Raw genomic sequence first — 25,860 nt, 5'->3', positions numbered from 1 at the left:
GAAAAGCACTTTATAAGTTGAGTTGAGCAACGTTCTTATAGATAGGGCATATGAGGCCTTCCAACCAGTCGTTCGGCATTTGTTCGTCCGCTTAGATCCTCAGTATGCTCTGGTGGAACGCATTGTACAGCCGCTCGCTTTCCGCTTTTAGAAGTTCGGCCGGGATACCATCCTTCTCAGCGGCCTTGCCGTTTTTCAGCTCGCTTATCGCCTTTTTAATTTCCTCCTGTGTTGGTGGTTCCACAGCTTGGTCGTCGCTTAAAATCCTCATTCTGTTCCTATTTTGCTCCTCTTTTCCTTCACCGTTCAAAAGCGCTTGAAATTGCTTGAAGGGCTGCAACTGCCGTTTTATCCGTAACCAGGTGCCGTCATTGTCATTGCACATGACCGGCAAAGAGAAATTAATGCTTTTTACTCTGTTCACTGTTCTATAGAAGCTCCGCACGTCGTTCCTTGCAAAGTTGTCTTCTGCGCTGGCTTGCTGCTCGTGCTCGGGCGTTCTTCCGACGGTGGACTCTATTTTCGACAGCTCTTGTCTTCCTGTATCTCTCTCTGTGCTGACGTGTACCCACAGTGAGCACGGTTCTTCTCGTGCGTCATTCTCTCGCACTCAACATCAAACCAGCTGCTTCGCTGTCTTCCACACGTCGCACCTACCACTCGACTGCATCAATTACACTGTGCTACAAATGGAAAAAAATGCAATAACTTCTGAAGTAACCTAGTGTAGGTTGTAGGTTTTGTTGAGTGTAACATTCGCACATACTTGAAATTTTCCAAACACCCCCAAAATCTGAAGTTATGGTCAAAATACGTTTTTTTGGACCTCAGCGTGTACAATTTTTTTTACCTCAGTCATTTATCAACTGATTTTCAATATTTTAGCAGTTTTAGAAAGGAGACAAACAGAGCTTTCAAAATATATACAGGTTTGTACTAATATCATTAAAGCATGTTGAGTTATTCGAGTTTAAATCTAATTTTTCAGACTTTTTCTCGCAATTTTTCCAAATTAATTTGAAAATTGCTGTCTTTTTTTACAAGAAAAATACCACAAACACACTAGAATTTTGAAAATATATTCAGTTCCGAATCAAATGAAAGTATTTTTGTGAAAGTCGGTTTATATTTGGCTATGTTACATATTTTCAAAGAAAACCACAATTTTTGGCTTCTATCGCACAATTATTTCACAGTGATACAAATGATGAAAAAATGCAAGCAAACGTTTTAAAAATCGGTTGATAAATGACTGAGTTAAAAAAAAATATGCGCTGAGGTTCAAAAAAAAAATATATATTTTTACCATAACATCAGATTTTGGGGGTGTTTGGAAAATTTCTAGTATGAGCGAATGTTACACTCAACAAGACCTACAACCTACACTAGGTTACTTCAGAAGTTCTGAATCGCTGTAGCACAGCGATATAGAAGCATAACTCTCCTCAATTCCGCATCTAAAATGCAACCTGTTCCATAGACTGAGACAGTTGCACGAAGTATGTTGGTGGATAACAGTGCGGTTTTCGAGCGATCTACAACGGACCAGATATCATCCGAACACCTTTATTGACAAATCATTGACAGGTTTCGAGAGCAAAAACTGCAGACAAATCATCTGTTCGTAGACTTCAAGGCAGCGTTCGATTCAGTGAATGCAACGAGTTGTGGCAGATTATTCAGCGTCAGGACAACGAGCGATGTTTTGTAAATTATCGAAGATTTTTGATGACTGTTTTCTTTTACAAACATGTTCTCGGGCTTTTCCTCTAACGTTCTTTATAAAATTCTGCACAGACTTATTAGCAACGATTTAAACGCTTTCGTCCAATCTCGTTGAATTTTCCTAGGTATTCGCTGGCTAAACTTGTTGGCGAAGACACCTTTTAACCACAGCCCAAAATCGTTCAATAGGACGAATGTCAGAGCAATACTGCCCATAATTCAAAAATTGGCTAATATGCCATAAGCATCAAATCGAGAAAAACGCATTTGAAAGTTTTTTGTCTGCACAACATATTTTGACTGTTCATGACAACTTTTTTATTCAGTATATATTCCTTCATACATGCTGGAACCTTGCCGTTGAGTTGAAACAGAGAAATCTGTAGAATAATTCCATCCGCCATGTTTTTTTTAACACAGTAGCCGTTTTTTTAATTATAAACGAAAGGTCAGCTGACAAAACGGTGTGCAATTTGGCTAATATCCATACGATGTGAATTATATCGTGCTCGTTGGTAATGAAAATGAGGATGAAAAGGACGACGAGACAATTGTTACGTGCAGCAATATAACAATATAACGAGAATAGTATTATTCATGGTAATCTCACAATCCACTTTCCTGTTTTTTCTCATCAAATCCAAAATTAAATCTGAATCTTCGCTTTATTAATATTACTCCTAATCATAAAGCTAAATATCATTTTTGAAATATAAAGATTTATGACAGAAGGAAACAGTCACACGTTCTGATCATTGGGTTTCGCAGCACAACAAAAAAATTCTTGTAGCATCAAATATTCTTCGTGAAAAAGTCAAATTTGATGCAAGGGCCTTACGATCGCTTACCTGTCGCCAAGCTACAACACACTTTCGAAAGTTAGACGAAACACAGTACAGTAATAATACACTGCATATAGGGGTATTTGTGTGCAAAAATTGGAATAAATTGCAAAATTCAAAATTATTATTGAACCCCCATAATTAATACCACTAGATTCATAGATAGTAGGGGTATCCCATGGCAACTGTTTTGCTTTAATTTGTTTTGTTTTTGGCTGTAAAACTGGAAGGCAAAAGCAAAGCAGATTTTGAGTACGAAGTTTTGTGATTTTTTCGGTGGAATTTATAATACTGGTGATTTTATTCGGCCTGTTTTAAATATGGATCTTCAAATGAAAGGTATGCATTAAGTTTTGAACATTTTAGATGTAGGGTTTGGTGTCTTGTTGACTGTATATTTTGCATTGCCAATTATGGATATTTTATCTTTCGAATTGAGCTCCGAAATTGTTTTTTTTCATGTTCTGGACGTTTCTGTGCATAAACAAACTCATTTTTGAGTAGATACGAGTGTCCTTAAACACGTCCAGAAAAAAAAACCTGCGCATGTTTGCGCGTTTGTGATATATCATGATTTCATGCAATCCTATTCAATGTTTTTTTTTGTTACTTTATGAGTTTTTTTTTAATCGCGACGTGTTTCAGACTGTTTTCCACTTTCAGAGGAAACTTCTTTGAAAATGGCTTCAAAAATCCTTTGCCACACCGTGGAATGAAAAATTTAATTTTTTGGAGGCGAAGTTATTCCAAATAATGAATCGTTTTCAAAATCGCGAAAGATGCTTAAACAGCGAATGAGTGTTTTTAAAGCAGATATAATGCGCACTACAAACTCTACAATGAATGATACTTTGAGTCCCTTGGTTCCAAAACAGATGAATTCCTCTAAGGATGTCGTTGTAATATTCGGGTACGATTTTTAGGATGAGTCTGCTAAATAAACGTTTTTGTATATTACTTCGTTTAACTGTATAAAAATCAAATATAAATAAGAATATAATTCCAGCTAAATCTGTTTTTGTGTAATCGTTTATTTTTGTGCAGTCTGTATTGAAGCTGTCTGCATAAAAGCAAAACTTCAGAACTACATCCCGATTCGGATCTCGAATTTTTGTTTGTTAATATTAATCATTACTTCGCGGTCAACTGTTTGGTGTACAGGTCAATTGCGAGGTCTATTGACGCTAACAGCCACTTCCGAGCCGATATAAATGATTTTTAAAAACTTGTATAAGAAAAGTTATTTATCACTGCTGCGTAGATATTATTTATCTTTCAATTTTAATTTTCATATTAAAGACATAGAAACTGCTAAATATGAAAAATTTAGCGTTATTGTGCATGAAAATTATTTTTTCCAACTTTTCACTCAAAATACCCCTATGTGCACTGGTTCGTGAACATGCCACAGGTTCACAGGATATTAGCCAACTTCTTAATTATTTTGGCTATTAGCCAAAATTGTTTCACGTTTGCTGCCTTCCCAAATGAATTTTTTGACAATCGGCTTCCATAGGGACCTTGTTTAGGGTGTGTACCATCACGAGAAACTGTTTTCCCGATTTTGGTAAAAATGGCATCATCTGTGTACGATGGCACGTCGTTTTTCAACGGAAATCTTTCCAATCTATCGAAATGGGCATAAAACTTTACTATGAGTTGTGTTCGGCTTGACGTTCAAATATGAACATTGAGATGGAACAGACAGATTACCGTAAACTGGGGTGACTTTGATCACCGGGGTGACTTTGATCACTGTAACTCTTTTTTGAAAATGTGGTAAAAAAGCGCTCGTAGTGCTTCGAATTTGTCGTAATATTCACTGATTGTGTGGATATATGTCTGCATTGCATACTGTTCATACATTTTCTGCTATTTAAAGAGCGTTTTTCATGCTAAAATATTAATTGAAAATAAAGTGTATTTTTGAAGATTTTCATTGCATACAAACAACCGGTTCAAGCAGATTCAAAACAGCAAGTTGCAATATGTAAAGTTTTTTTTTATTTTGTTCCCAGATTAGTTCTAAAGATGTACAGATATTATAACAATACATTTTATTGTTATTTTTGCAAGCTTTTCCTCGAAGGCAATGTTGAGTCCCAACATTCTCCACAGCGTATTACATATTTCTTCTTAACAAAAACCCAAGACGTGAAGTAACATGCAAATTTGGACAATTTTATAAATCATATTCCCCGTGGACTAGTTTTTGATGATTTTAGACCACCTTCCCTCTCAGTGGATAATCATTCATATATATTCTAAATGTTTTGTATGAGTCTTGGACATTCGCCAACATAAACTGTTCACGTTAAATGAGATTGGGCCCCAAATTGCTTTCCATATTTATAAACTCTTTTAAGTCGTTTTAGGCTGTTCAATTTAGTGAAAGTATCAAAGTGTTACTGCAAATGCATCAAAACAATGTCAAACAAGTCACCCCGGAATGATGATTGGTGTAAAAATTTTATTGCATATTTGAAAACTGCAAAATTGTTGCTAAACTTTTGAAGTAGTGACTGAATCTTTCTCATTGCATGCCAGTACTAATTTTGAAAATATCAAACAATATTGTTTACAGTATATTCTGAAAATATTTAAGATACCATCAAAAAAGTGATCAAAGTCACCCCAGTTTACGGTACTCGAATAAAAATGTATGCTGGAATGACAACGTTAGAAAATCATCCCTGTGGCGATCTACAAACATAAATCGTGGACGTGGAAGGAGGCCGGGGTCTTTGAGAGTAGAATCCTGCGATTAATACTCGGCGACTAGTTAGAAAATGAGGTGTGGCGTAGGCACATGAATCACGATCTGTACGAAGTATCCAGTGATATTGTCCATCTGATGATACTTGGAGGGCAGATGAGAGACCGGTGAAGGTAATATTCAGCAGAAACTCGGATAGAGGCCGACGTTTTCGAGGCAGACCCCGCACGCGTTAGATGTGTACTTTCGACGAGGATTCACGAGCAGTACGCGTAAGGGGCGAAGTTAAAAAGTAGAGGGATTGACAATTGTGGACAGAAATCCAAGGTTCTCGTCACGAACAAGACCATGAACTCGAACTTGTTTTGAGAAAAGTGCCTGCCGGAAAGTCTCTTTCCGTTTGTATCACGAAGGTGATTCTTCGATCAGAATTGACAAACTGCCACTACAGTCACAGTTGATAGGTTCTGCACTGGTACCGTGGCAATGTGATCGTTTACATTAACAAAAAAAAAAATCCTCCAAATTACCTTTAATTCCAATAAAAAGTGTTGGATAATTGTCAAGCGGGAACTGAAGTTGTTTGCCAAAGTGGTTCGGGACGCCATAAAATTGAAGAGGTTGTGATATAAAATGACTGACTTTGTTGACCAAAAAAAAAAAAAGTCCAAACTTTGATGTGGAGTATCTGAAGTAAAAATATGATAATTTGTCTAAACTCTAGCGGATTATTTTCTCATTTTCAGTCCTTCATTGAGTCAGTTTATTATTCAGTTATCAGTTATGTTCTCGTTTTTTTTTTTAGTTTTTTTTTTAGTGTCTCCTGTTATTGTGATTTTCTGTTTTTCTCATTGGACTTGGTTGGTAGTCTCAAAATAAAATTGCTTCCTCAGCACGTATACTACGTATATTACGGCTTGATGGCACACTTTCCCATTGCAATGTACCTGTGGATATGATATCACTGTTACGCCGATCAGATAACCACCGATAAAGGTGCTTATCGCTTCCGAAATCAAAACAGAGCTTCACAGCCATCCGGCCGCTATCGTTCATGAAGCCAGTTTTTCTTAAACAGTGGCAAAGTGCAAATCCAAGCTCAGCTGACCGGTAAGTCTGAACACGTCTCGTTTTTTTTCTTTTTCAAAAGTACCAATTGATCATGTGATCTTTTTTTTTTTCAGCGAAACGATGGCCGATCAGTTGAAACTACAACGTAAACAGTACCCGGGGGCGGAACGGAATCGACGTGCGAAAATGAAATTTCTTTCGGAGATGAAAAGTTACTACGAGAACAAGCGGAAGGTCTCCATCGAATCGCTACAATCTGAAGGAGGAAATCCGCAACAAGTTGACACGGTACCGAAGGTTGATTTATCGGTTCCGGGGACTCCCGTTTGCTCGCGTTACTTGGAGAGGCTGTCTCGGCTACAGTCAGAGTCGGAGAATGTCGAAAAGGAACCGGTGAAACTTCCGAATGAGATCGTCATCAGTAGTATGATAATTGATAAATTCATCAAGGATATGAAATCGCTGAATGCGGATGAGGTTGAACAACATGCCGAACTGGTCCAGATAAACGATAGCGAGTCGGAGAACGGACGTAGCGAACAACAGGCGGAACTAGTTTACATTGATGAAACCGATACGGACAGCGGAATTAAGGAAGATGACAACGATCTAACTTCCAAGTACTTTAAAGAATCTGAAGAGAAACAAGCTTACAAACGAACTTTTAGCGAAGTGGTACAAACGTTGCATCACGGTGCTGTAAGAAGCCCAGTAGTGAAACGTTACTTCGAAGAATCGAGCTCTAAACACAGCTACAGCCGAGGTTTCGACGAAGCTTTCAAGGAACTCAACCCGGACAAGTTACAGCCCGATCCTCTACTGATCGATTCCGATGCTATAACCAAAGGTTATAAAACATCAGTCCCAGGAACTCCCATAAGTTCGACTAATTTAAGAAAGTTGAAAAAACATAATTACATAAGTGAGTCATCCGACGAAGAGGAAGACACTGTTGAGACGAAACCATCTATCCTAACCAATCCTTTAGATGAATTCATCAAAGAAATGGAGCAACTAAAGTTGATGAAGGACAGCGCTGTTGTTGAGAAAAAACCTCGCGATAATTTTTCCGTTGATGCCTACCTGTCCTCATCGGAGGCCCAAAAAACGTACGCCCGAACGTTTTCGCAAGCAGTGCAAACTTTAGCATCGAGTGAGGTGAAAAGTCCCACAGTCAAAAACTATTTCGACCAATCGGAACAGAAAAAAACATTCCGAAGAGATTTTTCCGAAGTTTATCAGGAAATCAATAAACTAGCAAGTGAAAATAAAACGGTTGATAGTCCAGTAGTAAATTCAACTACAAACGAAACGATTCAATTCAAACAAAAAAAAATCGATGACGTTGAAGTGAAACGAAACGATTCGCTAGAGGAGTTGTTGGGAACGTTTCAACCACCGAAATTGGAGAGCAAACCAGTGGAAAATGATTTCTGTGTTACTTCATATATGAACTCCTCAGATGCACGAAAAACATACGCGCGAACACTTTCCGAAGCAGCGCAAGCGCTCCAATCCAGTGACGTTAAAAGTCCCACTGTGCGCAATTACTTCGATCAATCTACGGCAAAGAAATCCTTCTCTAGAGGATTCTCCGAAGCATACCAGCAGGCAGCAGACGGGAGCACTATTCCGACACCTGATAATACTGATGACGAACCAAAGGAAAATTTAATTTCAGGCTCCAGTGGAGAAGACAAAAGCACAAACGAGCCGCTCAAGCAAACGGCACGTAGCCTTTCCGTTCCAGGAACGCCAGTCAATTCACGCAAACTAGTGCCTACTAGGAAGAAAGTGTCCCGGCCGCCGGCCGAACCGAAGAATCCAGAGAGTATGTATGCCAAAACGGACATTACGTGGACGCCACGCCTTCACGCTAGAAAAGGGAGCGGTCGCTTTGACGTAGAACATTACTTTGCCGCCAGTCTGTTCAAACGGGCACGCAGCTTCACGGGCGATACGGACGCTAGGGATGACTGCTTTGGTCCAGACGGCACGACGACGACCACCGACGACGATGATAAGCTTTTCTATCTTGTTGCAGATAATAATCCTCCAGCCCAGGCTCCGGCGCGGGCTCGGACGATGTCCGCTACGGAACACAACCGGGACGAGGAGGCGGAGGAGTTCTGGAAGAAGTTTGGCGCAACGGCGGTGTGAGGCTGTTTGTTTCATATTGCTTTTGTGTAAAGATAGATACCAATTTTTTTCGATCAAATAAAGGTAGCACTGAAGTAACTTTTTATTTTATTTTTGAACGAAAATCTGAACACAAAACAGTTTAAGCAGTGATTGTTGCAATTTTGACGATTTCTATCTGTTCCATTTTTTTATTCTTTCAGAAATTGAAGCCATTGAGGCATGTCGATGGCTTCGGGCTGCCGGCTTCCCGCAATATGCTCAGATGTATGAAGGTAAGTGGCTACTCAGAATCACTAGAATATTTCAAAAGCCATGGAACCTTTCCTTTTTGAATAAAACATTATTGAAATTTTTTTTCGCATATATTTGACATTTCTTTGGCGTTTTAAACCTTTTATGAGATTTTTTGAAATAAGTTTAGAATCTCAGAAACACGCTTCTAGAGGCCAGAAAAGGCCCAACGAAGAAACGATTCCAAATTGCGTTCAGAATCGCAAAAAAAGCCAAAGCAGAAAATAAACTCTCAAAATAACCGAGAAAACACTTTTGAAGGTCGAGAAAGGTTAAAATATAAATCAAATCAAGAATACTTCTAAAGGCCAGAAAAAGAAGGAGGTAGAAAATGAGTCCAAAGTAGACCTTTCTACCCCCGTGTATAATCGTAGAAATTTACCCTGTTTCTCGCCTATGTCAACGTTTTTCCTACAAACAAAAATTTAACACGTTTGTTTCTGTGGTTTATTTAGCGATTAAAATAAAAAAAAAGTAATTCAACAGAATGACAAAAAACGTACTTATAAAATTCATTAATCTAGTCTAATTCAGAATATTTATGTTAGTAATAAAGTGAGGTAAAAATCTATGGAACCGTGGAGTGAAGATCGAAATCATAAAACCTGCATAAAATTAAACCTTAAAATGCTTGAAATGCTTCTACGTGCCAGAAGAAAACGGAAGCAACCTAATTCCAAATTATGAACATTATGAAATGCACGAAAACACTTCGAAAAGAAGCGAAAAATGGAATAAAGCTCAAAAAATAATTTGAGTTGGCCTAAAAACTCTACAAAAAATAGCGCAAGCAAACAAAAAACGCCTTTGAAGACTTTGAAGTTTGAAATTAATCTGGACGATGAAAAAAATAATAATAAAAAAGAAAATCTAAAATAATAAAAATGGAAAAAAATATTCATTTAACAGAAATATTTGAAAAAATTAATAAAAAATACATTCATAAATCGAAGTCGAATTTTCACTGTTTTATAGAACACACGCCCGTTAAACACTCAACTTAAGAAACTAGAACAATACCTTAATATTTGTTTGAATATGCTAAACGCATATTCAAATTCAACTCAAAAGATTTGGGAACCAAGAAAAAATACCTTTTAAATGATCCAGATTTAGCTTGGAAAGGCTTCTGGAAGATAAAGTGATACAAAAAAAGACTCGAATTTAAGAATGAAAATCTCTTTAAACGCACCAAAAAATACGAAATAATAGACAAGAAGAGTATAGGTCTTTTTCACGCCATTTTTTCGCGCTGATTTCGGTATATCCGCGTTTTTTTAAGTCGCTTTTACGCGAAAATTTTTTATTAGTTTTTGTGTTAAAATCGCTTATTTAGAGTTTCCGATGAGGTTACATAATCCAATTACTGCAGATTCACTGATTTGGCCGACCTTTTTTTTTTGAAGTAGAATACTTCTCTCAGGAAGTTCGGCTACATAGGGATGTGAAATGAGAACCTAAAACCGAAAAAAGTGAAAAATATGTCCAATTTCAAATGCTAATAAATCAGTTAGTATTAGATGGATTTCTTTTGTTCTTGCAGCAATAGATTGGAAAATCTTCTAAGATTCTTTATAAATGAAGATTATTGTAATTTTATCGTTCAAACTATTGTACTATTAAAAATAGTCAAGCCTTGTCAAAACGAAAAATTTGACCTCTGATTGATCGTTATATGGTTGCTTCCCAAGCACGGTCGACAGAATCATATACCTTGCAATTTAAAACATGCTATTTAGCCTATATAAAAGCCTGTTTCAGCCGAAGCCGCTCATAATAGTTCTAGACAGCGACAACAGCAGTCATCCCTTAGCAGCAGCAGTAGCAGTGCAGTGGATACCAGCGATAGAGGATAGCGGTCACAGCTGTGGCATAGCAATGGATAGCGCACGAGTTGCAGCGGATCTCAGCATCGATAGCAGCTGGGCCAGCTGATGCAGGGACAGCGAATACCAATGGCAGCGTATAGCGGCCACAACTGTGGCATGGCTACGGATAGCGTAACAGTTGCAGCGAGTATTTCTGGGGTATTCTGAAGCATTTATGCAATATTTGAATGAAAATTGCAATTGCAGCAATCGGCCCTTTTCAAGGCTACTAAACGTATTTGGAAGAGCATAATGAATGGTTATTGATGAAAAGCAACTGAGGTTTGATGCTGCTGCAAATGCACAGCCATGTGATGTTTATTACGATTTGTTGATACTGTGCTTAACAAGCGGTATATACAAAACAAATCCGATCTCAAACAGAAAAGTTCGGCACGTTCTGCTCACGCTGCTGAGTCTGTTTTAGAAAACTCACAACACTTCATTAACAATAATGTAACGTATTGAAGAAGACGGTTATAGTTTGACATCACAGCAGAATTTCATACTCATGTCTACATACGAAATAATTATTTTCGAACGTTGTAGAATGGTATAACTGGAAATAATTAAGTCACACCTATTTTTCCAGTTATATCATTCCACAACGTTCGAAAAATTTATTATGTCAGAGCGAAACAAATCAAATTTCAATATGCCTGACACGCAAGCAGCCGGGTTATCGTTCTTGTATAAGTATTCTACTTCAACCCTGCGGTCGTGGCTTTGCACACAACCCTCCTGTGATTTTTTTTATATCTTTGGATATTTTTATCAATCGATAATCCAAAAATTCCAGTTTGAAGAACAATCGCAGGAATCCGAAAAAATAATAATGTTGAGCGACAGTGTTGCCAGATATGTTATTTTTGCATTTGACAAACTCAATGGCGTTTTTAAGCAAAGGAGTGTATTCAGATTTCATAATTGACAATTTCAGCGTGTATCTTACAAAATTAATGGCAAATAGGGATTTTTAACGAAAAATGGCACTTTTGTCTAAAAAGGGAAGGGTCCTACGAGGGGTGCTCCAGTCCGCACCAAAGCTGAGATTTTTGTATACGGATCTTATATGACCTATTCCCCAAACTTTGAGTCAAAAGTGAGAAGGTGTCTTTTTTGTACACTTTTTTTTATACTCGCTTATTTTCCGTCGGTCTAGTTCCGCCACTGTTGTTGTGCCAATCACCGACGCCCAGGGAGGCGACTCCACCCAGGACCCTAACTCACGACCCGTTAATTAACGGATCGGCGCCAACGGCTTTATTTCCTCATGCGATGGAAGGCGTGATCCCAGAGATTTTTCGCCTCAGAAAATCTCCCGGTGTCGGCTAGGATTGAATCTAGACCAGTTGGGTTAGTTGTGAGTGGATCACGCCACCCCACAACCATCGACACCTATGTCGGCGTTGGGGTTCGAACCCAGGCGTCGAGCGTGGTTGGCGGAGACGTTACCAACCACGCTAGGCCCCCGCCCTTTTTTTGTACACTTGATGCAAAAGAAATAATAACTTCTCTTCAAACATACCAAGAAACCCAAATGCTTGCAATTATTTTCAAAGTCTAGAAGAAACCAAAAAAAAAAATATAATCCCAAATTGAATGATCGAAGAAAACATTTCTAAACACCTGAAAAAAAAACCCACTAGACACCAAAATTCGCCCTAAAATTACCCCTAGCAAAACAAAATTGGAGGCCAAACGGAAAATGGCCAACTGCGTTAAGTTTCTCACTCCAGCTCACGAGAAACAACTCCACATCACCGTGCTTTATAGTCGGTCCACGACTCGTCGCTCTTCCGCCACACTCGGAATCGCCTATTTTTTTTTAAATAGCTGGAAGTTATACTCTTTCGACTATATAACGCGCTTTTGTTAGTATCGCTTTTTGGCGAAGTACCTCTTCAGGTCCTGTTCCACCAAGCGTCGTCGAATGATGCGATTGGAAAGGGCCAGCTCCAACCTTTCTTTAATGGCCCGAATGGTCGATTGGCCACGCTACCGAGCGTCTGATGCTTCCGAATGACTAGCTGGACCACAACCACGGCTGAGCAATGTTTCGTTTTGCTTGCAACACATTTTTCGAAAACTTCTAAACATTTCACTACACACGTGCTACAAAAGTTATTTTTATTTTAGATGTAGGACGTAGTATTTACTGAAATACCGAAAAGATTAAAAAAAAATATAATGTTGGCACACTTTAATTTCAAATGAGGGTGGATTTTTGTTGCGGCCATCGTCGAATCGTCGAAAAAACTTCTCAAGTCCGGAAAAGGTCAAAATAGGAAATGATTCCAAAATAAGCTCAGAACCGCCGGAAATCCGCTTTTGGTGGCACTGTTTCATGTACACCTGACCATTCATGGTTGATCCGGTGATAAAAACTTTGTTTTTTACCACACCACCACTTGGCGACATCCCCCTTGCGCTTGACATTTTTTATCAAGAGAGCTGCACCATTCATCCATTTTTACATATGTCTCATCGTCCATTAAAATGCAGCCGTCGAATTTGGTCAAGACTTTCTGACACAGAATACAAGCGCGGCGTTTAGCAACTAAATTCTGCTTGAGGATCCTGTTGGGGTGCTAACTGGCGTGGAACGGCCATCGCGCCGTTAGATTCGTCGAACAAAGTGATTCCAGGGTTCGCCTGAACTACTCTGCAGTCTTTCAATCTGAAAACTAAAAAAACACATATTTTCTCACTAAACTAATCTACTAATCCATGGAATGGATTCTTCTTAGTGTATTTTAGATTTCTCATAAAGTAGAATCCTCAAAAACTCACTTAAAACCTCTAAGTATTATATTAAAGTCGGGAATCTGCACTCAAAAACTCATTTATTTCAATCACCTACCTCAGGAAACAAAATCCGCGCATTGCTCTACACGGCTACAACGAAACTCGTTTGTCAGCCAACCAAAGATTTCTTTCATCATTAGCGGACCACTTTTTGTTCAATCACTAAACAAAATCATTCACTACACTAAAAATACTTTAACCTTTGAAATGTTAACCTCAAATTTCCAAAAACAAGTTTTAATAAGCAGAAATATATGAGATGAATTTTGACAAATTCTAAATTTCAACTGTATGTATTTTCATCTGTTTTCACTCTGCGTTGAAAAAAGAAACAAGAGTTGCCAAATCAGTTTCTGTTAATACGAAAAAATCATACTGAAAATGTTGAATTATTTCGACACAATTGACAGAAATCGACAGTGGTTGCCTAAGTTACCAACTTTGCACGTAAACAATTACAGCGGATACCTATGTAACCTACTACGACGGTTTGCGGCTACGTTCATTCATGGAAGGGTTATTCATACATGATCAACAGTGTGATGAACATGGTGGCGTCGTGAGATGAATAGTTGAGCAATGATTTTAATTTTGAGATGAATATGGAAGCGTTGTGAAAAATGGTTTGTTTTACAAAATTGATGATAAATGGATGATAAATAAAATTTCGAAATAAAAATTAAGAACTAACACCAAAAAAATACAATTCCGGATAATCGAGTCAAAAATTCTGGAGAATTGAATTCCGGATAATCGAGTCCGACCTGTATCTTGTCGGAATCGACCATGTCTTGTTAAGAATGGTAAGGCGACAATCACGACGAATGAAGTCTACTCCGATGTTCGACGTGCTGATCGATCACCTTGAGATAGAATCTGGGTACGTCGCGAAGTCACTACACTAACTTTGGATTCCCTTTAAAGAAAAAAAAATCACCTGGGTAGAAAAATCGACCACATCGAAGCTTTACGCATTTTCAAGTTAACCTTCCTTGTAAAATAGTTAACACAGATTACAGATAACGGAAAGCTCGCACTAAGATAATATTAATTTTAAATATCGAAACAATGCTCCCGCCGAGATCGTGAATCAGCAAACAACCTACATGGAACAGCTTCTTTAATAAACAACCAACACTAGAACACTTGCCAATAACTCCAACAAATTGATGAAAACTCGATTTGCAATAGTATTCATATTTTACAGGTTATAAAAAGGTAGAACTAAATTTCCATTTGAAATATAACGCGAGCGAACCTGTTTACATTCGATTTCGACTCTGGACTGCTTTGATCTCAAAACAGTTGAAAGGGCAGAGAAAGACATAATAGAAAATGACCCTAAATTTAGCTCAGAACAACAGACACAGAATAAAAAAACAATCCTAAATGTATGTGAAAAAATATGAATCAAAAAAACAAAGCGCTTCTATAGGTCAGAAAGGACCAGAATAGAAAATAATCCCAAATTATGCCTTAACACATTGTTCTCAAATAAAAATTTTTGTTCATTTTTTTACATATAAGACATCTTTGCTTTATTTTTGGATAACTAACCCAATCCTCTTTTCTTCCACAGATCACCAGTTCCCGATCGAGATCAATGACGTGGCCAAGGATCACCCGTTTCTGGAGAACGATCCGCTGCAGTCGCTGTACCGCCGGCTGCAAACCTTGAACCGATGCGCCAACATGCACATCGACACCCACCAGCATTCGCATCCGCCGAAACCGAGTGAAGATTCGGACGACGATAGTTGTGCCCTGTCGGAGGCGTGGACCTTCGCGCACAACAGCCGACGGTGGTCACGGGTTGAGGATGCAGCCGGTTTGGTTAGTGTTATCAAGCAAAAGCATAGCAATAATAAGAGTGACGTCAGTACGGTCAATGAAACGGATTCCGCCGAGGATTCGTCTAAGAGTGGCTCCAAAACGACCACGGACGATAAAGAAAGCTGGGGTGAGGATGGTTTGACGTTGAATTTATTATCTGATAGTGATCAACAGGATGGATCGGTTCGACTTCGAAGAACCGGCAGTGAACGTCTCAAGGATGGAGCAAAAGCATTGTTGCGGCGAGTGGAATCGATCAAGTCACGTAGACGCAAGCGTCAGAACCGCGACGGGTTGATTATCTGCGGACCCCACTCTTCAAGCCTCTCCCCGGCTCATCACGCTTTGGACGATTTGAAGCACATCGACGTGATATCTTTGTCCAACCCGTCCTCTCCCCGATCCTCCACGCCCCACGGCAATCATCGAAGAGACAACAACACTCTTGGAACCAATGAGATCGTATCGAACCTTTTGTCCCCGTACACACTCAGTCCGTTCGGTCATATGGTAGAAGATAAGCAGAAGGAACCCAAACGTAGCCCAAATAGATCTAGTCCGTTACACTTTTTCATTCAACTGCAGGAAGCAAAATCGGGCGACGATTCGTCATCGATTTGTAGCGAAGATAGTCAAGATTTGAACACCGGTTATTTTGCCGGGAGAATTGTAAAAACGCCGAGCAAGAAATATCCAAAAGCTAAGAAACTGCTTCGACATAAGGTCACAGCCGATGATTCGGGAGCCCTCTCGGATTCGGAGTATCAATCGAAGCTGAGGAGGTCAAAAGTGACCAGCGATTTGAAGGAAACCACCAACAGTAACACTCTGCAGGTTTCCAAACTGAACCGGGGAGGATCGCTTAATTTGGGCAAGGGTAGCAAACGGTACCGCGATGCATTTCATAACCGGTCCATGAGGGTTACTAAAACTCATGAAGAAAAGGCTGCCGGAGAGGAACGAAAGCGTCCGACCGTTGCTCGTTGGCATAGTTTTCAGCAGCCGAAAAATTCCGACGGTCGCCGAATTAGTGTCGTAAACATCACAGATAATTCCAAGGAAAAGACCAACTATTCCCGAGGCACCAGCATCTGCGAGATGTCCTGCGGTCAGCTGCTGGTGGTACGGAAGCTTGCTCTAGTCACACTTACGGGATACATGGAACGCTACTGTCCCACGCACCGGTCCGGCTGGAACTGGGACTTGCCGAAGTTCATCAAGCGCATCAAAACGCCAGACTATAAGGATAGGCGTATCTTTGGTGTTCCGCTGGTGCTTAATCTGCAGCGCTATGGTAATACATTGCCGGAGATAATTCAGATGGCGTTGAGTTGGCTCGAGGTGAATGCCTTGGATCAGGTGGGACTGTTCCGGAAGCCAGGCGTAAAGTCGAGAATCGCTAAGTTGAAGACGACTCTTGAAGGTGGTAATAATGCGTTCAATCGGATGGCCGTTTTCGACGATTACCACGCGTACGATGTGGCCGATATGCTGAAACAGTACTTTCGTGAGCTGCCCGATCCGCTGCTGACGGCGAAACTGTCCGAGACGTTTGTGGCAATATTTCAGTGTGAGTATTTTTCTATCCGTGAAATAAATGTGAATTTAAAGTCACTAATCCTAGTGCTAAAAGACATGTACTATAATTAATCAAATCAAACTTCTAACCTGATGCTTTTTCGCTTTGCACAGACCTTCCGGAGGAAGTCCGCATGGAGGCCGTTCAGTCGTCGATTCTGCTGCTACCGGATGAGCATCGGGAAGTGCTGTACGCCTTGCTGGATTTCCTGAGCAAGGTTGTGGCAAGTGCCAGCCAAAATCAGATGACCGCGAACAATTTGTCCGTCTGTTTGGCACCGTCGCTGTTTTACTCGATTTCCGGCAATAGGTAAGCAATTTTGAGCGAGAGAAACAACAACAAACTTAGCACCTAAATCATTTGTCAGATCTTCGACGGCTTCACCACGAAGGAAGAAAGGCGCCATCGGCCAACCGGATGAGAAGGAGCTGTCGGAAACCCGCGCCTCACACGATTGTTTATGTTTCCTGATTCAGCATTACCGCACCTTGTGGACCATTTCCAGCGATCGGATGAGAAAGTGCAGCTTTAACTATATGGAAGAGTCAAAACCAGTGCCACTGGAATCGCTCGGAGCGGAGCTTCATGTGCAAAATTGGCGAGGATATCTGACCGAGTGTATCAAAGAATGTGTGCGAGAGGGAAAAGAAAGGTACGTATTCAAATTTAATAGAAAGCAAACTCCAAAAAATGAGTGAATTCCATTGCAGGCCACGGGGTTGGGTTTCGCTAAACTCGTCCGATCCCAGCGTAAGTGTACATTTCAAGAAGGTTGGCGATGGTCATCCACTGCGACTTTGGAAGACTGTGACCGAAGTTGAGGCACCTCCCACTGAAGTGATCAACCATATTCTAAATGAGCGACATCTTTGGGACGACCACCTGCTGAAGGCGAAAATCGTCGAGCGGTTGGATGACGACACGGATGTTTACCAGTACGTGTGTGGCCAACCCGTTACGGATTATTGTGTTCTTAGGTAGCTTCTTAGATTCATTTTATGTTATTGTAAATTTACGCTGAGACTGTTACAGACAGTGGAACAAGCAGCAGTCACGAGGTGCCTGCGTCATCGTGGAGGTTTCTATAAGTCATAATGGTGCTCAACCGCTGTTGGATGGAGTTCGCGGTGTCGTTCTGGCATCCCGCTATCTAATCGAACCCTGCGGTAGTGGCAAGTGCAAATTGATGCACCTTTCCCGTGTGGACATGAAGTAAAATCCAATTCATCAAATTAACCACTCACTTCCTAACAAACACAAACCTTTTTTCCCATTTCCAGAGGGCGCACACCGGATTGGTACAACAAAAACTACGGTCACATCTGTCAGCAATATCTTTCCAGAATCAAAAAGTTTTTCGAACATAATACCGAGGGACCTGAAAGTAAAGTATAGAGACAAAGATTTCCTAACAAACAAACAAACCAACAATAGCTGCTGCTGCAAAACAAAACAAAAGCGAACCGAAACCGAGAGAGCTCAACGAGTCTCACCGCAAGTTTCCAAACATTCCAAAATTTTCATTACCAAGTGCCTAAGCCATGATATTTTCTTAGACGCGAGAATCACCAATCATGCGAGAGGGGAAATTTATGAAACAAAACTAAAACTAGTCCAAGCAAATAAACTTAACCAATTTCACGCGCAACACTTGTAACATGAATCACGTTTTTTTTTCTTTATTATTTTATAGTTATACATAATTGTTAAAGTTTACACCATATCAAAAAAAAAAGAAGCAAATCAAATCAAATAGAGGAATAGTAAAAGCAAATCGATGGAACAAAGCAAAATAATCTCAGTACCGTTATTCTTATGGGACCAATGTCAATAAATAATCTCCAGAGGTCTTCGTTGTATATGGTCAGCCAGTACCAATAAATGTTCAATTACCCTCCAGAATGTTTGTTGTATTAACTGCAACTATAAGCCGAAGGAAAAAAGCAAAAAAAAAAAAACTGTTACTGATGAATGGGTTTATTTGCAAAATAAAAACCAAGACAATTGTAAGATTTCCAGAAGAGCTGTTTGTTACTTGTTTTATTGTTTTTTTTTTTCTAAATCTCACATCGTTCGTTAGCGGCCATCGCTTTATTATTACTGTAATGACTTTTGTTACTAGATAAAACCTAGGTCATTGGAGGACACGTACACGCACACACATACCAACATCGTTCTGCGGGACAGAAGAGGCCGAGATTTCACCGTTTTCTACAACTAGTCGCATATATCTTCCATTGTGGTCTGGCAGAAAAAACTGTCACTGGGTGGAGGATTGAGGGTTGTTGCATTGTGTGGTGACGAGGAGCTGCTAGGCGGAGGGGAAGAGTTCATAAGGAAGTTGGTGGCACTGCAGATAGCATCGAGGGAAATTTTCGATGCCGAGATGCGCGATTCGACATCACTGGACAGACTAGGATCGAGAAGGTGGGGGAATTTCTTGTGCTCTTTGAACGAATTGAGCGGCTCTTTCGTCGGTTGATTATCGAGGAGCGGTTTGTTATCGGACTTGCTGGTCCGATGTTGACGCATCTTGGAGTGCTTACTGAAATGTTTCGGAGTCGGCTTGATAGGATGGTTAGCTTTATCATCGAGTGTTGGGATGGCAGGGATCGGGGGGGATGTCGCAAACGAACCGGTCGGAAATGCGCCAGAGGACAGAGCTGTTGGTGGGGAGGTGGAAGGCGTTTTGGGATTTTTGGACTCCTTGGTTTGCTGTTGCGGGTTGCCGGTGGCACCACCACTGGAGCCGGATTCACCGTCCTGCTTTTTCCACTTGGTGCGGCGGTTTTGGAACCAGATTTTTACCTAAAACGAGGGAAAGGAACTTTTATTCTAGTAATGTCTAGTAAACTAATATGGACTTAGAATGAGAGTTAGGCCTGAAAACAAATCTCAGGTCTCTGGCAACATCTGAAAAATCATTTCTCAAAGACCAACAATGTTAGACATGGCTAAACATGAAGCGCTTTTCAATGCTGCAAAATTTACTCACTCATCTTATTTTTGAATTATGGATCGAGAAATCTGCCTTTCAAATTTTTTATTTATTTTGCTGCTGCTTTTTTAGAATACTTTTTCCCTGAATTGGATATCAGAAAAAATAGTTTGTGATTAATTATCACTGTTCATGATGTTAAATTCCACATCTAGTTTGTTCGAACAAGAACACAATTGATATTTTTAAAAGGCTCCCCCCCCCCCCCCCTACCAAAGCTTACCCTTCCTTTACACTGAATTATAGAATATCTTGACGACTTTTTTTCTGGCAAAGCTGAGTCCCTCTCACAAAAAACATGGACAGAAGAATATTCATAATGAAAATGTCCACGTGAATACATTTTTTTTTCTCAAAAAAGTTTGGTTGCACAGTAAAACTATGAATAGAGCAGAGGTTAGGCAGATACCTATCGCCGTATTGGTGAAAATATTGCATGCTTCCTATATGTACACTCCCAACGTAAAATCCGATCAAAGTGCTCGGGGATATTAAGTCACAAAGATTGTTTTGAAAATTTAATTGCGTTCATTTCTGTTAAGTTGACAGAGTACAAATGCTGTTTTGCTCAGTAGAATCATGTGAAATTTTGTGGGTCTCCGTTGTCGGTTGATGCAAAATTTGTGTGTTCCCAGTACTTTAAACTAGAGGACTTCGAATTGCAGTTTCTTGTTAGTCATCGACCATGTTTTGTTAGAAATGGTTAGTCAATAATCATTTATACTACTTTCTCAAATAAAAAGTTTCTACCGTTCCAACTATTCGTACGCTACCTGAAAGAAATCTGTCTGATGAAAAGTATATCATGACTAGACTGTTTAGAAGAAAAACGACATTGAGCAAATGCGATCAAAGGTTAACGTAAACGTGCATAGCGAAACTGCATCTAGCGATGATCAATGGGAATACCGACCAGAAAACAGACTATGGAAGAAAAGGATTGTATGGAAGTATTTGTCTGAGTATTTGGCACAACGATTGAACAAAAATAACTCTGAGATTGGACAAATCACTTAACAGTTGGTTGAGAAAACCAGAGACAATTATACGGAAGATCTCACAAAAGGTGGGCTGATGAAACTATCTTTAGAAAGGTTCGATTTATGGAATCGCATGAATGCATATTTTGACTGGAGTCACAATGGTGGGAAAAATGGATAGATACCCTAGGAGTCTGTTTTAATAAAACCTTTGACGTTGTGACGTAGAAGCTTCAAGCATCAGGTTTTTTTTTGTTTTCGTTACCAAGACAATCGAACTGCTTCTTTTTCCTAACCCGTCAATTCATTATCGTTGGTAATAACTAGCCTTCAGAGACGTTTGACATTTTTTCTGGCTTGCGGTTGCTTTTCAGGTTATCAGATACTAAGTTGAGATCAATTTTTCAGCTGTTTTTTCCTGGTTTTAGTGGTATTCCATTGTTCCTTCAGGCATTTTGCTTTATTTTGAACTTGCAATTTTCTGGTCCTTCTGTCTTTCAGTCTTCTAGAAGTTGAAAATATGTTTAAGGTTACTTTATTTCCATGTCGCGTTAAAAGTTATATTCATTTTAGGTTTATTGAAGTAGAACTACGTCTCTCAGGAAGGTCGGGATGTAAAATGAAAATTTAAAAACGGAAAAAGTAACAAATATGTCGAATTTCAAATGCCAATTAGTTAGTTAGTTAGTTAGTTAGTTTTCAATGGATTTCCATCATCTTTGCATCCGCCCAAATGCAGTGAATTGTAATTTGATCATTCGAACTATTGTACTATTGAAGATTGCCAAGCCATGCTAAGATGCAAAATTCGACCTCCTAATGCATACTTTCCCTAGCACGGTCGACAAAATTATAGACCTAGTGAATTGGGAATGTACTACTTAGGCTATATGAGAGCCTGTTTAACCTAAACTAGTCATATTAGTTTGGGATAGCGACTATGCGGATAACAGCGACAGTTGTGGCAGCTGGTGCAGCGGCACTTCCTCTAGTAAAAAACTGCATTTGTGTTTTTCTTGCTACCATCACGAGGAAATATTCACCTTTCATGCAAGGTTCATTCTCTCTTCCTTCGTTTCTTCATTATTCGTGAAAAAAAAAAGTTAGAAATCCGTTCGTCGCAGTGAAGATGTGTCTGTTTAATTACAGTGGCATTACGACAGAGAGCTACAGAAGGCAAAAATGGAGGTATTAGCCATACAAGAGGTGCATTGGCCAAAAACCGAAGAACGTGATTTACGGGCGGTTGATCTGACCGCGGACATTTCTTTCTCTTCTACTACAGAGACGGCGTCAGAGTGGAGCGGAGCGTCAGTTTCGTGCCAACATAGGAAACCAAATGAAGATTGTCATTAGGTGGAGGCCTATTAATGATCGTCTATGCGTATTGAGGATCAAGGATAGATTCTTCAATTACAGCCTTACCAAGGTGTACGCGCCGAAAAACGATAAAACCGACGACGTAAAGGAGGAGTTCTATAAGCTCTTTGAGAAAACGTTTGGAGATACCCACAATACGACATAAAGATCGTCATCGGCGATATGAACGCACAAATCGGACGAGAGGAGTTCTTTCGTCTCGTTCTTGATACGAAGAGCCATCACTCTACCGTCAACAACAACGGCTTGAGGCTAGTGAACTTCGCCGCTGCCAGGGGAATGGCCATCTGTAGTACCCATTTTGCACGTCTGAACATTCGGAAGCACACCTGGAGACACCCCAATGGAGAGGCCTGTTCTCAAATCGACCACTTGCTGATCGACGGCCAGCACTTTTCAAACGTCATAGATGTGTGGTCCTTTCGATGGCCAAACATCGACTCGGATCACTATTTCGTGGTAGACAAGATTCGTGCCCGGCTGTTCAACGTATTCAAATCGAGATAAACAAGGAAGATAGGTCTGGACATCCAGAGGTTATCAGCGAAAGGAGTTGCTGCAGAGTACACTCGGAAAGTTGATAGACGGATCGGTGAACCACGCGGTGATAGGCATTACAACGGTAACCACGCGTAGTGGGTGGTTCGATGCTGAGTGTCTAGAGGTGACGGAAGAGGAGAACCGGGCCTACGTCAATACGTTAGCAGCAGCTAATCGTGTGACGCGTCAGCTGCGGGAGAAATACCGAAAGGCAAGAGCTGCCGAAAAGAGGTTTCACCGAACGATTACCGGAATCAGGGACCGAACCGTGCCAGTACCTGTCACGTCTAATAACAGGGAGGGGAGCCTGATTACCGATAAATCGCAGGTGGCAGGTGGTATAGTCTGAGGCACAATTACCTACGGACTGCTTGGAAAGACTCATATGTTCCTATCTACAAGAAGAGACATAAACTCGACTGTAGTAATTATCGAGCCCGGATGGAAAGGGTTATAAAACTCTCTTACGTATCTTGTTCCAGCGATTGAGCTCGTTGCAGGAAGCCTTTCCAAGTAACCAAAAGTTCGGATAAAAGTAGAATTCATAGATTAATCAGCTAATCTAGCGGTAACTAACCGTACTTTCAAGTTCGCATTTGTTGAATAAACTTCGAGTAGCATGCAAAGCAGCTTCTAAACCGAACTAGAAAGTTCACATTAAGTTCGGTTAGGTCGCTGAACAGAGCGCTATCCAGCTTGAAAAAAAAACTTTAAAATCTAAACATATAAAAATGCAGCTCTGTCTGTCTGTCTGATTCATATAGGCTTGAAAACTACCGAAGCGATCGGCTTGAAATTTTGTATATAAGGGTTTTAGGGACCGGGAAAGGTGACTAAGATAGTTCGAGACCCCTCCCTCTTCTGCAAGGGAGGGGTTCCATACAAATGAAACACAAATTTCTGCACATCTCGAAAACTAACAAAGCATTTGCAACCAAATTTTGCGTGTGGATGTTTTTAGGAGTAACAGATATGTACATGTTGATTTGACACCCTTCCCTCTTCTGGAAGGGAGGGGTCCCATACAAATGAAACACAAATTTCTGCACATCTCGAGAACTAACCAAGTAAATGAAAACAAATTTGGCATGTGGATGTTTTTTGGAGTAACAAATATGTCCATGTTGATTCGACACCCTTCCCTTCTCTGGGAGGGGGGGTCCCATACAAATGAAACACAAATTCCTGCACATCTCGAGAACTAACCAAGTAAATAGAACCAAATTTAATAGGTGGATCTTTTGAGGGGTAACAAATATATCCATAATGGTTTGACACCCCTCCCTCTTGTACAAGGGAGGGGTCCCATACAAACGAAACACGAATTTCGCACAGCTCGAGAACCAATCAACCAAATACAACCCAATTTGGTATGTGAATGTTTTTAGAGGTAACAAATATGTCCATGTTGATTCGACTCCCCTCCCTCTTCTGTGAGGGAGGGATCCCATAGAAATGAAACGCAAATTTCTGCTTATCTCGAGAACTAACCAACTAAATGGAACCAAATTTGGCAAGTGATTGTTTTTAGGGGTAACAAATATAACGGTTTGACGCCCCTCTCTCTTCTATAAGGGAGAAGTCCTATACAAATGAAACTAAAATTACGCACAGCTCGAGAACCAATCAAGCAAATATAACCAAATTTGGCAGGTGAATGTTTTTAGGTGTAACAAACATGTCCATAATGTTTCGACACCCTTCCTTCTTCTGGCATGTCTCCACCCAATACCACCCAATATGAGTGTTTCCTCAACCAGATTGACGCTCACAGGCCAAAAATTGTCTCTTGATGGCATTTTGAAATCTAAGATGGCGACTTCCGGTTTTCGAAAAACAGTGGCAAATGACCAAATACCACCTAATATGGGTATTTCCGGAATTGTTATGACGCACTGAAGCCACAAATCGACCTATCAACCTCAGGCAACATTTTGAATTGTAAGATGGCGACTTCCGGTGTCTGGAAAACAGCCGAAAATGACCAAATACCACCCAATATGGGTGTTTCTTTAACCAGATTGACGCTCAGAGGTCAGAAATTGTCTCCTAATGCCATTTTGAAATCCAAGATCGCGACTGCCGGTTTCTGGAAAACAGCCGAAAATGACCAAATACCACCCAATATGGGTATTTCCGGGATTGTTATGACGCACTGAAGCCACAAATCGACCTTGGACAACATTTTGAATTGTAAGATGGCGACTTCCGGTGTCCGGAAAACAGCCTGAAGTGACCAAATACCACCCAATATGAGTATCTTTGAAACGAGAATGAAGCTGAAAATTGACCTCAAACACCATTATGAATTGTAAGGTGGCAACTTCCGGTTTTTTAAAAAACATCCAAAAATGGCCGATTTTCATCTAAACATATAAAAATGCAGCTCTGTCTGTCTGTCTGTCTGTCTGATTCACATAGGCTTGGAAACTATCGAACCGATCAGCGTGGAATTTTGTATATAGGGGTTTTAGGGGCCGGGAAAGGTGACTAAGATAGTTCGAGACGCCTCCCCCTTCTGCAAGGGAGGGATCCCATAGAAATGAAACACAAATTTCGACACATCTCGAAAACTAACCGAGCAAATGGAACCAAATTTGGCAAGTGGATGTTTTTAGGAGTAACAGATATGTACATGTTGATTCGACACCCTTCCCTCTTCTGGAAGGGAGGGGTCCCATACAAATGAAACACAAATTTCTGCACATCTCGAGAACTAACCAAGTAAATGAAAACAAATTTGGCAAGTGGATGTTTTTTGGAGTAACAAATATGTCCATGTTGATTCGACACCCTTCTTTTCTCTGTAAGGGAGGGGTCCCATACAAATGAAACACAAATTCCTGCACATCTCGAGAACCAACCAAGTAAATAGAACCAAATTTAATAGATGGATCTTTTTAGGGGTAACAAATATATCTATAATGGTTTGACACCCCTCCCTCTTCTACAAGGGAGGGGTCCCATACAAACGAAACACGAATTTCGCACAGCTCGAGAACCAATCAACTAAATACAACCAAATTTGGTATGTGAATGTTTTTAGAGGTAACAAATATGTCCATAGTGATTCGACTCCCCTTCCTC

At 40.2% G+C, this 25,860-nt stretch overlaps 3 protein-coding genes across 16 annotated transcripts in view; 2 read left to right on the top strand and 1 right to left on the bottom strand.

Moving 5' to 3' along the window:
• LOC129718338 (rho GTPase-activating protein 7) overlaps positions 1-18,898 on the top strand; it is a 68,748-nt gene extending 49,850 nt beyond the window's left edge. For all 4 annotated transcript variants that reach the window (XM_055669019.1, XM_055669018.1, XM_055669017.1 and 1 more), the window contains 7 exons: positions 8,697-8,768; positions 15,043-16,866; positions 16,989-17,184; positions 17,243-17,527; positions 17,586-17,852; positions 17,908-18,087; positions 18,156-18,898. In XM_055669019.1, the coding sequence (XP_055524994.1) occupies positions 8,697-8,768; positions 15,043-16,866; positions 16,989-17,184; positions 17,243-17,527; positions 17,586-17,852; positions 17,908-18,087; positions 18,156-18,270 (2,939 nt within the window). In that variant the 3' untranslated portion in view covers positions 18,271-18,898. The remainder of the gene's footprint in view (positions 1-8,696; positions 8,769-15,042; positions 16,867-16,988; positions 17,185-17,242; positions 17,528-17,585; positions 17,853-17,907; positions 18,088-18,155) is intronic.
• Positions 1,140-8,684, top strand: LOC129718339 (muscle M-line assembly protein unc-89-like). Of its 2 annotated transcripts, none has more exons than XM_055669022.1 (3): positions 1,140-2,906; positions 6,177-6,393; positions 6,468-8,682. In XM_055669022.1, the coding sequence occupies exons 2-3, from the start codon at positions 6,338-6,340 to the stop codon at positions 8,512-8,514; spliced, it is 2,103 nt and encodes a 700-aa protein (XP_055524997.1). In that variant the 5' UTR covers positions 1,140-2,906; positions 6,177-6,337; the 3' UTR covers positions 8,515-8,682. The 2 variants fall into 2 exon arrangements, with proteins under 2 accessions (XP_055524997.1, XP_055524998.1); XM_055669023.1 differs by lacking the exon at positions 1,140-2,906 and having other exon boundaries at positions 3,899-6,393; positions 6,468-8,185; positions 8,399-8,684.
• The window catches only part of LOC129718341 (homeobox protein GBX-2), a 61,713-nt gene continuing 54,689 nt past the window's right edge, over positions 18,837-25,860 (bottom strand). For all 10 annotated transcript variants that reach the window (XM_055669038.1, XM_055669035.1, XM_055669027.1 and 7 more), the window contains one exon: positions 18,837-19,683. In XM_055669038.1, the coding sequence (XP_055525013.1) occupies positions 19,093-19,683 (591 nt within the window). In that variant the 3' untranslated portion in view covers positions 18,837-19,092. The remainder of the gene's footprint in view (positions 19,684-25,860) is intronic.

The sequence above is a fragment of the Wyeomyia smithii genome, chromosome 1, assembly GCF_029784165.1.
Source record: "Wyeomyia smithii strain HCP4-BCI-WySm-NY-G18 chromosome 1, ASM2978416v1, whole genome shotgun sequence".
NCBI lineage: Eukaryota > Metazoa > Arthropoda > Insecta > Diptera > Culicidae > Wyeomyia > Wyeomyia smithii.
Note: the sequence above shows the minus strand (reverse complement) of the source record. Positions and strands in the feature narration are given on the sequence as shown.

Excerpts from the sequence above, each read along its gene's own strand:
- LOC129718339 (XM_055669022.1), top strand. The coding sequence starts at position 6,338 with ATGAAGCCAGTTTTTCTTAAACAGTGGCAAAGTGCAAATCCAAGCTCA. Across the intron at positions 6,394-6,467 it reads AATCCAAGCTCAGCTGACCG|CGAAACGATGGCCGATCAGT; the intron begins GTAAGTCTGAAC and ends TTTTTTTTTCAG.